The sequence below is a fragment of the Epinephelus moara genome, chromosome 17, assembly GCF_006386435.1.
Source record: "Epinephelus moara isolate mb chromosome 17, YSFRI_EMoa_1.0, whole genome shotgun sequence".
Taxonomy (NCBI): Eukaryota; Metazoa; Chordata; class Actinopteri; order Perciformes; family Serranidae; genus Epinephelus; species Epinephelus moara.
The window spans coordinates 34831652-34847272 of NC_065522.1; the positions used below are offsets into that span (position 1 = coordinate 34831652).

General features: G+C 40.3%; 2 protein-coding genes across 2 annotated transcripts in view; one reads left to right on the plus strand and one right to left on the minus strand.

Annotated features, from left to right (window-relative positions):
• The window catches only part of LOC126403831 (low affinity immunoglobulin gamma Fc region receptor III-A-like), a 10389-nt gene extending 2000 nt beyond the window's left edge, over positions 1–8389 (minus strand). The window contains 10 exon segments of the mRNA XM_050066637.1: positions 529–626; positions 769–834; positions 2506–2580; positions 2906–2962; positions 3754–3885; positions 4597–4795; positions 4798–4850; positions 5423–5656; positions 8052–8096; positions 8291–8389. Of these exon segments, the coding sequence (XP_049922594.1) occupies positions 529–626; positions 769–834; positions 2506–2580; positions 2906–2962; positions 3754–3885; positions 4597–4795; positions 4798–4850; positions 5423–5656; positions 8052–8096; positions 8291–8321 (990 nt within the window). The 5' untranslated portion in view covers positions 8322–8389.
• Positions 8390–10141: 1752 nt separating this feature from the next.
• Positions 10142–15615, plus strand: LOC126403825 (butyrophilin subfamily 3 member A2-like). Its single transcript, XM_050066626.1, has 6 exons — positions 10142–10175; positions 10494–10603; positions 11502–11843; positions 12462–12749; positions 12845–12961; positions 14984–15615. The coding sequence occupies exons 2-6, from the start codon at positions 10495–10497 to the stop codon at positions 15361–15363; spliced, it is 1236 nt and encodes a 411-aa protein (XP_049922583.1). The 5' UTR covers positions 10142–10175; position 10494; the 3' UTR covers positions 15364–15615.
• The last annotated feature ends 6 nt before the right edge of the window (positions 15616–15621 follow it).

Here is a 15621-nt window from a genome sequence, read left to right on the forward strand (position 1 = left end):
TCCTTGATCTTCGGTTTTCCAGCGGACCGTTCGAGTAAGTCCGGCTTCTCTGCTGCTAACGCTGCTGCCGGGATACAGCTGAGGAGGAGCCTCAGTAGGACTCTACTGACTGCGTGACTGGTAGACGGCGGTGGGTGGCGCAACAGGCCAAAACACAAATTCAAAACATAAACATGATTTGTGGGCCTTAAATTTTTTTTTTAAATGCAAATATTCTGGCTGTACTATTGTTGTCGGTGAGATCAGTATGTTATATGAACATTATTCCTTAGTCTCTGTGACATATTAGGAGGATTTTATGACTATTTGCTTTAGATTTCTTACATATAGCTCCTTTAAAATTGAATCAAACCTAAATTCATATATGTTGTAGTTTTATACAATCAAGGTACAGTATTTTACAACCCTCATATACGACCAAATTTGCATCATGAGTTTTCCAATGATGCAAGTTGTAAATATAGGAATCTTTCCAGCCTCTACATCCATCCCATACAGTATGATATGAATGTGAAAGAGAAGTCTTACCAACTGGACTGTAGAATATAAGGCATTCCTCGTTAAAGATGGGTCGGCACCTGCTGAGGGAACAGAAATTGCTGTGATGGTGGATACTCCTGGTTCTGCTTTGAAAACAAATAAAATGATGTCAGTATGTTGGTAAAATATTGACTTACTAGAACATTCAGTGACTTTTTTCTTTACAATATTGGTGTTGTCTCTGATATTGGTTTAATCCCAACATCAGTTATAATTTAAATCTCTCACCCAGTTGTTGAGTATCATCCAGGCCCAAGGTGTAGTAAATGGGTGTAGACACCGATGTATCCTCATCTGACGGGGAGAGACAGTGTTAGGCAGTTGATGGATGGATATATTTACATATGTGATGATGCTGTGGATCATTTCAGACTTAAGCTGGAAATTGTGTTTGTTCCCTTGAATGGTTTTCATTGTATCCGGACCAGTTTCACATTTTGGGAAATGTGGCTATTTGCCGTCTTGAGTTACCTTAGTGTTAAGTACTGACCTGGAACCAGGAGGAAATTATCTTAGATTATCTATATCTTGTTTGTTTTACTCATACACAAACAAAATTGTAAAAAATTAAAATGTGGACTTCCCGAAGTCTTTGGTTGGCTTTTATTAGCTTGCATTGGCATAGCTTTGTGTTCCTGGTTATACCAAGCATTATGCCAGCATCACGTCCTCGTTCCAGCTTCACTCTTAAAACACAGATATGTGAAAGGTATCAATCGAACTCAGGAAGAAAGCAAATAAAAATAAAATTTTAGAATATTCCTTTAAAATTCATTCTATATTATCAATCTTGGACCTCACTCATCTTGCACTTCTCTGTCTTGTGGGGTATCCCAGGGCTCAATACTGGGTCTTATTTTGCTTTTGCTGTGCTCTGATTGTATTTTTTCTCATTACTAGGATTTTGTTTTTCCTTATTATGTAGATGACACCCAAATTTATATGTTAATTGAAATATCCACAAACCCAATGGTTGGATTTGACCAGTGCTTTGTACTTCTCCTCTCCCATGATTATTTTTCAGTAAAAACAATCACTTTTCATAGCACTATCCCAGCTGGAAATGCAGTGATGCCACTGTAAAAAACAACTGCTTTTTTGGCAGTATCACCCCTGGAAACACAGCAACAAAAAAGACCCACATTTGGTGGGAAAACAGCTGCTGAAAAGGCTGCAATTACTCACTAAAATACAACCAGTTTTGTAATTTGTTGGTCTCAAACAGTGTTCTGCAGCTTGGAGGTGTCTCACCTCAGTGTCACAACATCCACAGTTGCCTTCACCTCAGGATGAAAAAGTCAGCTCACATACTGTGTGACATTAAAGACGTTGATATGATGTGTATGAAATTAACAAATGTATTGTATTCGTGGTTTGCAGAAATGCACAATGCCAACATGATCCTCTCATGCCTGGGCTGCTGTGTTATGGCTGTGATCATTGCTTGTAAACTGAAATGTTTATACTGTTAAATCTCAAACGTTCCCAAACTTGAGAAAACGTGTAATTTTACAGAAATGTTAACTTTAAATTGAATGCACGTCTAAAGTTATAGGTATAGATCACGATTTTGTTCTGTGTAAAGCCAACTCATAACCTCTACTCCACATACACTGAGGGGCCCTTGTTTTCTCTGTGGTTGTCTTTTGTGGTTTGAAACCAAGAAGCTCAAATTACCACCAGCACATACACATTTATCACCAGCACCAAGCATCTGTATAATTTTGATGTAACTTTTTACGCTTGTTACACCATAGTCATGTTTTTGCACTACAACTCTTATTAGTACTAAAGGGTGAGGCAGTGGATTTGTAAACCAGAAGATACATTCTAAAACAAAATTGAGCTTTTCACTAAACTAAATATACAATGTAGATACTGCTTGCTGTGGTAGGTATTTGACATGAGGTAGAAAAGTGTGTCAAGTAAGACATAAAGGAAAAATAACAATGTCTTTTGAAGTACCTTTCTTCTTCCTGTTTTTTGTTACAGCAGCATACATCGCTTTGTCCTCATCAGCTGCACCGGCCTCTACAGAGACTGAAACAAATAACATATCACTTCACATAGCAGATACTGTAGACAGACAAATACCTAGACAAAATACAAACAGGAAATTCATGTTGTCTGTTACCTAATTTGTTTTCATATCACAAATGACATAACAATTATCAACAGTAATGACACCAGACAGAATGATTTCACTTTAGTTTTTTCAAACTCATTCTGTGATTAAATAGGTTATTGACATTGGCATTTAATACTTGATATTAAATTGTATAATTTAATTTGCTGCCTTGTTTGAAGTGCTTTGTTGTATGGGTTGTTGAAAGTGCTGTTACTGATTCGTAGTTTGTGTTCTCACCTGTTTGGTTCTCAGCTGAGCTTGAACGAAGAGTCACTGTGGACAGATAGTCCAATACTGCAGTACAAGAAAGGAAAAATAACAACATCAACAGGGAAAAAAGGAGGAGAAGATGAAGGTATTTGAGACATGATACAGAAATTATTATTATTATATTTTTTGTGTGCTTTATTTTATGACTGCAAATATCCAGGGTGCTCTTACACACCTGGTACATTTTCCTACGAAAAGTAATGCACCAAAGTTCATACATATCCCACATAAGCCTGTAATTGGTTCATAACCCACATCTTTTGGAAGGCTGTGATCATGTGACCAATGCACTGATGGGAGTAAAGAAGGAAGTAGTCCAGTTAGGAGGTAGGTTGGGGCGGTGGATGGGTCGCAAAACAAAGGACTTTCCCCCAGGACTTTGCTTGGAGACCAGTGCTTGTAACCGTGTGAACTTTGAGTCATTTTAAGGTACGTCCTCACCATGTTTCTTTTCCTTTACTTGCCTAAACCTAACCTCCACAACTTTACGTTAATTACGTAAATTTATGTCAAGGACATAACATCATTTATGGGCCTCTAAATTCACAGGAACATTCAAACTGTTGTGTGCATTTTCTTAGGAAATCATACAAGCCTTTGTATGAGAATATCTTGAATATTACAATGAATGGATTCATTTAAAAATGGGTAGAAATAGTTGACTATATAAACTAAATCAATGAATAAAAATAACACATTTTCAGAGTGAAAGAACAAACATTACAGGAATTACATTAAGGGGAAGTGCACCTTTCAGGACAACAACAACTATGAGTGCTTCAAGCAACAAAGTTATTGGAGGGATGTATCTGTACCTCTGTTCCCATACCCTTTGCAGAGGTGAAGTAGTCCCACCACCAACAGCAGAACCATCAATAAGAGAGTTGTAACAATCCATGGGGTAGGACCGGAGGAGGTGGGATTGGATGAGGTCGGAGTAGTCTCTTCTGGAATGACAATATAAGGCATTTTAACTTAGAATGTGCTGGGATATGGCTCCTGTAAGGACACTAATAGAGGCAGCAGCCTTGTAAACCATGTCCCTTGGTACTCCGAGTGTTCTCTCTCTTCATGCTCTTTCTTTAATCAAAGGTTTTCTGCCAAAAAGGTTTTGTCACAGCTCTTTGACAGCAANTGTAAGGACACTAATAGAGGCAGCAGCCTTGTAAACCATGTCCCTTGGTACTCCGAGTGCTCTCTCTCTTCATGCTCTTTCTTTAATCAAAGGTTTTCTGCCAAAAAGGTTTTGTCACAGCTTTAATCAAAGGTTTTCTGCCAAAAAGGTTTTGTCACAGCTCTTTGACAGCAAAAGACACACAGAGGAGAATGTGTCTGAGGCTTATAATAATGCATCCTTCTGTGAAGCTTGGGTTTGACCCTCCTGTTGGCTCCGAATCACAAGCTGATTCTGTTCTCTCTCAGCCTCCAAGAGTGGACACATTACCATCCAAAGAAGGGAAGTTAACATGGTTCCTCCCCCTACTTGGAACAACTGAGTAAAATCAAAACCCCACACTTTTTTCAGATATTTAAATCAGCCATTTAAACTTTGCATGATGGGAATCTGAAAGTATATTAACAGGGGAATCAGATTCAACAACTTTGCCTCAGGTCTTTGGGGCTGCAGCAGTAATTTCTATCACACTGCAGTGTCTCACCTCTGACAGCCATCCAGCTCTCTGGTGACTCTCCAGCTCCAGAGATGTTACACTTGTAGAGTCCTTCATCAGACTTGGAAACACTGTGGATGATCATCTCTCCTGTAGAGCTGCTCCTGATGATGAGGCCATCTTTGTAGAAATCAGCTGTCAGGTTTGAGGAAGTCGTTTTGTTTCTGCAGGTCAGAGTCACGTTGTCACGTTGTTGCCTTCTTCCACAGGGAGGACAGGACTCTCCAGGATCACTGAACCATCTGAACAAAAACGTGTGTTTGATTTTTATCTCAAATGAAACTGATGATAAATTTATGACAAAATCATGTTGTCCTAATGCAAACCTCCCCTGAAGTACTCCATGTCCTGCGTTTTAGAACTCTCTGAGTCTGTTTAGACCTGGAATTGACACACATTTTGGGTGATCCAATCACATGTAGGCTAAACTAAATACAAGTGTAAACAAGTTAAACAAAGTGTTGCATGACCATCCTCAACATACTCTCATAGAGCAGTTCACGATATCCCCTGAAAAATACATGTACAACAGTTTGTATGATATCCTACTGGACAAAATCTGAATCTGGAGATGCATGACAGGCACAGGTGTGACCAGCATTGTGTCTTGGCTGTCCGCTTGTGTTTGGATCACTGACACGGATGTTAGTACCGACACAGCTGATTTTAATGATGAGCTTGTTTTCAAGCAGCTTCAGGACTTCACAGTTAGTTGATCATTTGAATCAGCTGTGTTGGGGCAGGGAGAGATCTAAAACATGAAGGACATGGGGCACTCCAGGAGAGGTTTGAAATGCTGCTAATGCAAACGTACTAGTGACAGTGATGTTGACGCTGTTGCTCTTCTTCCCCCCTTTACCCTCACACCAGTACTCTCCACTGTCGTCTAGATAAGCATTTCTAATGGCGCAGGATGACCCTGATGATGGCAGACTGCTAGAAGTTTTACATGAGAGCTCCTCCTCTTTGAGCCCTTCACAATGGAAAGTTACAGGTTCATATTCAAAGAACTGCAGTCTGTTTGGTTCAGTATGAAGAACTGCTGAATCTGAAAACAAAAAGAAGAGATTTGCTCTCAAATCACATCTTAACTACTGGAATATAGTTCTCCAGTAATAGAACCAAATTAAATCAAGGTAGGTAGGTAGGTTTATTTTGACAACAATTAAAAAACATACATGAGTAACTGCAGATCAGTTTCATACCTACATTAATTAAAAATCGTCGAGGATTAAAATACACAATAAAGCCCAAAGGCTTATTTCCATTGTGGTCCTTGATGACAATAAAAGCTGGCAATTGTGTCAATGACAGGCGAGAGTGGCATAGTTAAAAACAAACAACCCCCTAAAAACATATATATATATATATATATATATATATATATATATATTTTTTTTTTGGGAACCAGAAAGCACAGGATCTTCAATTAGTCAGCCATTTCCTAAGACTGAATTTAAAATTTCTCTCATTTGAGATTAATTTGAGAGAAACAGGAACATCACACCACAGGCAAGCTGCAGTATATGAAAAGGTATTTTTCCCGAACTTAGTTTTAAATTTCAAGGGAACAAAATTTGTTTGGCTGCCTCTGGTATTGTGAGAGTATGTAGCTCTCACTGGAATAAATAGGTCAGCAAGTTAGGGAGGTGCATTTTTAAAAGCTATTTTGTGGGCAATGCTCATTTTAATCTGCACCACCCTTTTTTCCACATTTAAGAAATTAATCGTTTTGAAATGGACTGAATCCAAATGAGTGCGGGGATGCAGCTTCAAAACAACTCTAATTAATTTTGAGCAGTCTGCAGTTTGTTTAAGAGACTGTGCAGTGCCACTATACCAGAAGGTGGCAGAATAGTCAAAATGGCATAGTATTTATGCTCCAGCCAAGGTTTTTAAAGTTGCTGAATCCAGTATATTTGCATTTCTTGCCAGAAATTTTATTCTGTTGGTAATGTTATTGTGTGCTTTCATGGCCACATCATCTCCTGACAAAATATTATCTATAACACATCCAAGGTAGTAAACTTTTGTTTTTGCCGTAATTACTGACTGCCCAAATTTTACCTCAAAATTGGGTGAAATTCTCAATTTGGGTCTAGTTCTGAAGAGAATGGACTCAGTCTTTCCAAGGTGAAGAGAAAACCTATTATCGGAGAGCCACCCCGCTACTTTGTGAATCTCGGCGCTTAGTGTATCTTCTACAGTTGCTTTATTCTTATGAGATACCAGCAATGCCGCATCGTCCTCATATAAAAATAAATCACATGCACATGCCGAGTTCAGATCATTAATGTATGCTAAAAACAACAGTGGACCCAAAACACTCCCTTGTGGGACACCACATGTCATAGCCTTTGGGATGGATAACGTTCCATTTATGTCTACCCCCTGGTGTCTGTCAGCAAGGTAGGAATCTACCCACTTCAAAGCACTGTCACTAAAACCAAGAGCTCTTAATTTGTAATTTAAAATGCCATGATCGACCGTGTCGAACGTCTTCTGCAGGTCGAGCATAACCATTACACAAAGTTTTCCTTGATCAATTTCTTTTCTAATTTTATCAGTCAAAAACATCAGGCAGGACTCAGTTGAGTGTAATTTTCTAAAGCCTGACTGGAACTGATAAAATATCTTATTTTTATGTAGGTACTCTTCGATCTGTTCATGTATGATTTTTTCCATAATTTTGGACACTACATATAGGATAGATACAGGTCTATAATTACCCCCATCAAGCTTGCTGCCCTTCTTGTAAAGGGGTAAAACTCTGGCTGTCTTGAAATCAGATGGAACACTACCTTGTTCTATAGAGAAATTTATAATATGCGTGAGAGCCGGGGCGATAATACCTGCTGCATCTTTAAGGAACCTAGCTTGAATGTTGTCAAGGCCTGTGGCTTTACTAATATTAAGTTCTTGAAGTCCCCTTAGAACCTTTATAGGACTCACTTTGCTAAAGGAAAAGGATCCAGACTGGATGCCTTGTTCTGAATAATACTTCTGCACCTGCTCTTCATTAAATACACCCGAATGGTCAGGGAGTTTTGCTACCAGATTTTTGGCTACTGAGCTAAAACAGGTGTTTAAATAATCAGCCACCTCTTTTTTGTCAGAGGTGATTTTACCATTCACCTCCAAACTAAACTTGACAGTCTTAGTTTTTGTACTTTTGCTATATCCAAGTTCTTTTAGTGTCTTCCAAAGTTTGTTGGGTTCATTTTGATGCTCAGATATTTTATCTTTAAAATGAATGTGTCTGCACACATCTTTAAAAAAAAAAAAAAGTCTTATACATTGATTGTCAGCTCACCAAACTCACAGCAGAACTAATTTTTCCTCCTTGTCTTTCATACTCTACCACAAACACCTCCCAGCAGAAATTGTATCCTCACAACAGTTGATGATTTAAAAACATAAATGAGCATCTAACTGGTTCTTACCAACTTTCTGATCACGTGCACACAGCAGGAACAACACAGTCATCACTGAGGAGACAAAGAAGAACAGCTAAACATACAGCCACATGCTTATGAAGTCCATATGCTTTTTGCCTACAGCTGCTCCTCACAGTCTACGTATTATCTGTTAAATCTCATAACTGATACAGAAACATTAAGAGATCACAGAATTTCTGAACTTCTTTCTCATTTAGTTTTAATCAAACAGACACAGTACTCACTCAGTCTGATGCAGAGAGCTGTGACCTCCATGTTGTCTTGCTGCTGACTGACTGAACATCACACTGAAGTATAGGAAGCAGGTGAGAACTGGTCTCTTCCTGTGTGGCTTTGTTCTGCTCTTGATGCAACACTAAATTTGGTCTTAGGACTGAAAACCTTTGTCTCAGAGACAGAGCTGCTGTCACGGTAGAAATAACCTCAATGGTTAAATTAAATTTCAGTGGGTGGAGCCAAAGAACAAAGACTTCCATATACAAAACTAAAATAACTAATACTACTTTTTAAGTGTCACTGAGGCTTGCAGAAGAGTTTCCACCCACACTAGCAGTTTAGTAAGACATATATAGGCACAAAGTGTTTTGATCTAAATGTTATTGTCAGCATGCTAACATGCTCACAATAACAAGGCCAAGGCCAACAAGGACATGCTGATGTTAAGTGGGCATAAGTTTCACTGTATTCGCCATCTTAGTTCAGCATGTTAACATGCTAGCACATGCTAATTGGCATTTAATTCAAAGTGCAGCTGAGGCTGATGGGACTGCCTGTAGTTCTCAAGATATGTCAATAAAAAGCAAAAATGTTAACCTCATGGTGCTGGTACAGGGTGGTCAGGGTGTTATTCAAGTCATTAAGACTCATCATCTGGGAGTCATGAATATATGTTCACAGTTTTGTAAAATATATCCTCCCGAGAGACAAAAGACGTCATTATTGACTTCAGCAGACACTGTGAGGAGCATTCTTCCCTAACAATCAGCAGACAGGAAGTGGACAGGGTCACCAGCTTTAAGTTTCTGGGGACTTACATCAGTGAGGACCTTACATGGATGATCAACTCCTCTGTCCTGGTTAAAAAGGCTCAACAGCGGTTCTACTTCTTAGATACACTGAAAAAGTACTACTCAGAGCCTTTTACCACTGTTTCACTGAGTGTTCTAGCATACTGTCTAACAGCCTGGCAATCTAACCAATAACTGTCAAGACATTTTCTTTAAACCATAAATGTCTTGGTCACTGGTGGGTGACAGCCACAATCTCCATCCACATGTTCAAACAATGTGAGGGTAACATTGCATAAGTGCCCCCTCGATGCCCCAGTGGTAGATAAAACATCATGAAGTGTCCTCTAGGCTGCCCTTCAAATGATGAAGTGCCCTTTAGAGTGCACTTCAAGTAAAGAAACTTGATGCAGTGCCCTCTAGTGCAGTGGTTCCCAACTGGTCCGGACACAGGGTCCAAATTTCTCCTTAGTCATTAGTTCAGGGTCCACACAGTTTAATACATTCAGCGTCGTACTTGTATTCTCCTTAGTCATTAGTTCAGGGTCCACACAGTTTAATACATTCAGCGTCGTACTTGTATTTGGCCATGATATTGAAGTAGTGTGCTGTCTCTGTCAAGTAGCTCTCTGTTAATCACTCACTGCACAGCAGGAAACAGCACTTAAAAATAAAGTGTGTTTTTGACAAATGTGACATGTTTGCTACTCACATGTAGTCCATTTGGAATGGACCTGTGCCCCACTTTTGGAACCAGACCCACCAGTTGGTAACCACTGCTCTGGAGTGCTCTTTGAGTGAAGAAAATGTCATGCAGTGCCCTCTAGTGAGCACTTTAAGTGAGGAAAACACAATGTAGTGCCCTTTAGAGTGTGCTTCAAGTGAAGAAAATGTCATGCAGTGCCCTTAACTTCAGTTAGTACTGTATGTTTCTGGCTGATGAAATGTATAGTTACAGTAGCTAACAATACACACAGAGTGCTGCCATTAAAGATTAACAGCTTGAGATTACAGTTTACTAGAGCACATGTGATTTTAGAGGACTTTGAACATGACACTACTTCACTGACAACAAGAAGGATACTGCCTGAACTGCTAAAAGGTAGGCTTAAAAATATACGTATATGATTAATGCAAAATCAACAGTGCTCTAAAGGTCTTATTTTAAAGTTAGATACCTGCCCTTCACATTAGTGAATAAAGACTGAGACTAACACTCACTATTGATAGCTCTAAGACAGAATTAATGTCATATGATCATGTGACTGACACCACAGGACTTGTGGTGTGGCTTAAACTAACCCAAAACAGGGTGTCTGTTGGAAATCCGGTCAATCTGAGTATCGTGTTTAAGTGATATCAGGGTGCCTCAAATCTGCTGCATGAATTAAAATTAAAATTTTAACTTTCAAAACTCTAGGATGCCTCTCATGATGGATGGAGGTCCCTCTAAACCTCGACTCAATGCCATCTGCACAATGATTTTCCATTTCACTGCTGCCGTCCTCTTCCTAACTTGTCCTTGCAGAGGTAAAGACATCACTACACACTTCAAAATCTCAAATTGCTGCTTAAACTATAAACTATGACAGACTTAAAATGAAAAAACAAACAAACAATATAGCATTTAATGGGCCAAACACAAACTCACTTGAATCGCTTGCCCACGAAACCATGGCTTTATAGTAGGTTAGTAAATTCACTATATCTCGTGAGGAGGAGTCTCTCAAACTGTCTGTTAGACAGTCCCTTTCTCCTCTGAGTCAGCAGAAGACAGCCCAAGCTGGAGAGTGTTTTCCATGGGCACACTAGATGGCACGGCTGTTGTAGATAGATAAATATTTTTATTTGCGCCTGTTGGAAATTTGACTTGTAATATTGTGAATGTTGTGAACCCAACATTAAAAGATCATCCTCTTTTAAGTTTATATCATGAACTCAATAGCAAACAGTTGCTCATTGAGACATCCAGCAGTTGCAGAGCAATATGATCATTTATGTGGAATTGTGTTTGTGTCTTCATGATGAATGACGAATAATCCAAGTGTAAAACTAAATTTTATATTCAGATGTGAATCTATGTTGTCTGGTGAAATGCGGGGTACCACAGGGTTCAAATCTGAGACCTATTTTGTTTTCTCTGCTGTGACACACCATCCACAGCTCTGGTTTGATTGTGTATTGTGTTTCTTTATGTGTCATTACATGCAGATGACATCCAACTTAACATTTTAGCTACAGATGATAAACTCAACTCCATTAAAATATTGCCTGGCACATTTATTTCCTACCGCATGCACTTTAAATCGATAAAGCCACCTAGTTTCTTAGTCCTCTGAACCTTGACACATTTTACTGGCTGTTGAGCCTGATTATAAATACATCAAATATATCAATCTGTGTCTGAACATTTTTATTCCCCTTTCAGGTCAGTCTCAGATGGTCAGTCCTTCACAGCCAATTGTGGCAGCAGTCGGTCAAGACATCATGTTACCATGCCATCTGGAACCTGCTGTTAATGTCACTGACATGACTGTGGAGTGGACGAGACCTGACCTGAATCCTAGATTTGTTTATGTGTGGCGTGACGGTGTGGAACTAGAGATGAAAAAACATCAGTCCTATGTAGGGAGAACATCAGTGTCCATCACCAAATTGAAACATGGAGACATTTCACTGAAACTCTGCAAAGTAAAAATCTCTGATAAGGGGAAATACAGGTGCTTTATTCCCACACTGAGCAGAGAATCTACTGTTGAGCTTGTTGTTGGTGAGTTAATAAATTATTTTGGCTTCAGATAGCAATGCCAAAGTAACCTATATTGCAGCGGTATGATACACCGCCAGAAGGCCAGACAGCACCTATCGTGGCAGTATGATATGCAGATGCATGGTGTCATTTCATAAGACAGCCAGATGGCACTGGTTGTGTTGGTATGATACACTGCTGGACGGTCAAAAGTGCTGTCAGTAACAATGTAATATAAGGAGCTGAAAAGTCTGTATAGCATGGGCAGCAAGGGTGGTGGATAGGTTCGACAAATCCTGGACTTTCACTCGGGAAACAAGTGTTTGCTTCCGGTATGAAGGTAGAGCCAAACCATGATGTTTTTTCTAAACCTAACCACACGTTTTTATTGACGTTTGGTTGCTGCTTGCCATGTCCTTTTCTTGCCTAAACTTAACCACGTGATTTTGTTGACGTCCTGTCCGAGAAAATCAACAGCAGATGATGATAGATACTGAGCAAGTAATATGTAGACATGGAAGTCCATTGACAAAGTGGTGATATTTGATGACTTGGGGTGACAAATTGTTGGTATTTCCAAGAATTTCAATTGAGACTTTTTCGTTCTAACTATTATGTCGAGTTTTCCTCTTTCATCAGGTGCAGTCTCTTCACTCACTGTTAGCTTTATGAGGACTGACAATGACCTCAGAGGAGTGGTGTTACAGTGTGAGTCTGCAGGCTGGTATCCAGAGCCTGAGGTGCTGTGGCTGGACGGTGAGGGAAAGCTCCTCTCTGCTGGACCTACAGAGACAGTCAGAGGTCCTGATGACCTCTATACTGTCAGCAGCAGAGTGACTGTGGAGAAGAGACACAGCAACAGCTTCACCTGTAGAGTCCAACAGAGGAACATCAACCAGACCAGAGAGACACACATCCAGGTTCCAGGTAGAAAACATGACGTGTGAGTTACTAATGTTACCACTTTGTTATAGACAGTTAAAGTCTTCTTTTATAAACGTATCTGTGTTTTATGATTTCAGAGTATCTCTTCATGGCCCAGTCTAATGCTGCTCACATCATCATCTGCTTGATTGTGTGCATCCTGTCTGTTGTTGCAGTTGTATTCATTGTTCGGAAAATGGGACAAATAGAAAAAAGTAAGTAAGAAATGCATTCCTTTTTTTCCATACCTCTAATTACGGGAAATGAACACCTGCTCCTCAGGTGAAAATTGGTGGTTGCTGGATCCATCCATCACCTCTCCCACCTGCTCTCTTCATACTTCTGCCACCTTTACTTTCGTTGTTCCCCCTGATGCTGCTGGTCACCGTTAAACATGTGCTAATATGAAAAGACAGCTGTTTTTGTCGGTGTCAAACGCCGGAAATCACTGACATAGTGCCTACGATTTTAGAGTGAGTCTTGGTTCGGTCATCCAGTTTCATGCCTCAAACACCTTTGAAATAAAACCTGGGTGGTTATCAGGTTAGCAGCTTCATTGTTGTTGGTGATTAAAACAATAACCCTTGCTCCAAGCCAAAAAAAAAAAGAAAAATTGGGGGAAAAATAAAAATAGCTTTTTATTCATTATTAAGTGATTACTATTATTTCAAATAACAGTTTTTAACACTCCTGAATGTTGATGTCAGTTTACTGGCCCCCCACCCCACTTCAGTGGTTTATGGATGTGTATGTTTTTTTGTTTTTTTTTGTTGTTGTTGTTTTTGTTGTTGTTTTAATTTTGCTATTTATTTCTGCTGTGCTTCCCTGTTAAATTCAAATGGCAACCTATGCGGCTGAAAAATGAAGCCATCATGGAAGTGCCAAAACCTACAGTTCCTCTAATGGCCACTGGAGGCTGGCTCCAACAGCAAGTCAATCCATAGACGCCATGTTCAAATGACTAACTAAATAGCAGAAATAAACATGTTTACAGCCTGGTACAAAAAAAAATATTTCAGTCTCTATAGCTAATTTCAGTGTCCATGATAAATCAACTCTGCCTCACTCCGAAGTCGTCAAAATCTGGTGCTTATATCATATCTTGATGTGCAAAGTACATGACCAAACGTCAATACGCGATGAGGTTAGAGTTACAATTTGTTGGACAAGTGTATGGGGGTGAACTTTAATATAACCATATTACATTTTATTAAGGCTCAAAGTTACACATAATTCGGGGCAACACAGTTTCTAGTAACAGGTTGACTGCAAGGCGTTACTACAGTCATGCCCCTTTTACACTGCCAGATTTTCGGCGAATGCTGCAAGCGTTTAGACACACAGAGTTGGCAATTGATCCGAGGTGCCCAATTTTCTGCCTCGTAGGGTAGACATAGTGGCGGAACCTTTTTAGTTTAAAAAGAACGAGGCACCCTTCAGCCATGGGAGGAGCTGTTGATGACTTGTGGGAGGAGCTGTTGATGACGCCAATCATGTGACCCACTGGTGGTGGACTAACAGGAAACAGCGGATAGCAGGAATTAGCGAGCAGCTAGTAGCAAGAGGGAAACACAAACCTGACGGACACTTGTAAAGATGAGCAACTGAGGAGACAAGGAATTGTGCGCCCTCCTTGTCCTCGCAAACGAAGAGGCCATTAACCGTCAGATGACGGGGACGGTGAAGAACGGGCCGACTTACGAGAGAATCACCGAAGGACTGACAAGCCGCGGCTTCCCTCCCACGTCACTGTTTACGTCACACGCTGAGCTACACGTTTTGTTACTTGCGCATTCTGTATAAACAAAAGTAGGTAGGCGGCATTTTGCTGCACTCCCCGATTTTGTTTTTAAGGTAGGCGGCATTTTGCTGCACTCCCCGATTTTGTTTTTATTCTGCCAATGCTGAAAAAAAGACTGATTAGGCTTTCCTGCAAATTTGCACAACTCCTATTTACAAAGGGCTTATGAGTCAGATTCAACCCTTGCTCCTCCACAGCTCCATGCTCTCGTCCAAATTTGGTCACTTCTGGTTCCAAAAAACCAAGACGTCAACAATGCCAAACATGCCAAACTTTAAAACAGCAGTCCATAAACCAATGGACTGTGTAAAGGTGGTTATGTCCATTATGTTTATGCAGTCTATGATTACAGCCTTTGTCTCAGCAAAGGGAAACACTGCAAGAACAAAACAGGTTTTTACTTCAAACTTAACACGTGTATCTTCTTTTCACACAGAAACCTCAGACGGCAGCACAGAACTTCAGCATCTGATGGGGGGAGGATTCAGAGAGAAGCTCATGACAGGAAGGGACAATGCAAAGGCAAAACTTGATGAAGAGTTACAAAAGAACAAGGGAGAACTGCAACATGTACAACAGGTGATTACAACACTGATGGACCAGAAGGAAGGTCTGGAGAACCAGGAAGAGAAACTCAACTCACTACTGCAGAAGGACAATGCAGAGAAAGAGGAGAATGAGAAGGACCAGGAAAATATAGGATTCATGGAGAAAGAAAAAAAGAAGAAACTTGAAAAGATGAAAGAGGATGTGGAGAGGAGAATGAAGGCATATACTTTTTTTTGCAGACACAGGTGCTTGTGTTTTATGGTCTAGAAATCTCGTACTCGTACTTGTACTCGTCGTCCTCCGCTTATCCGGGTCCGGGTCGCGGGGGCAGCAGCCCCAGCAAGGAAACCCAGACAGTCCTCTCCCCAGCCACTTCCATCAGCTCTTCCGCGGGAACCCCGAGGCGTTCCCAGGCCAGCCGGGTGATGTAGTCCCTCCAGCGTGTTCTGGGGCGGCCCCGAGGTCTCCTCCCGGTTGGACATGCCCGAAACACCTCCCAAGGGAGGTGTCCGGAAGGCATCCTTA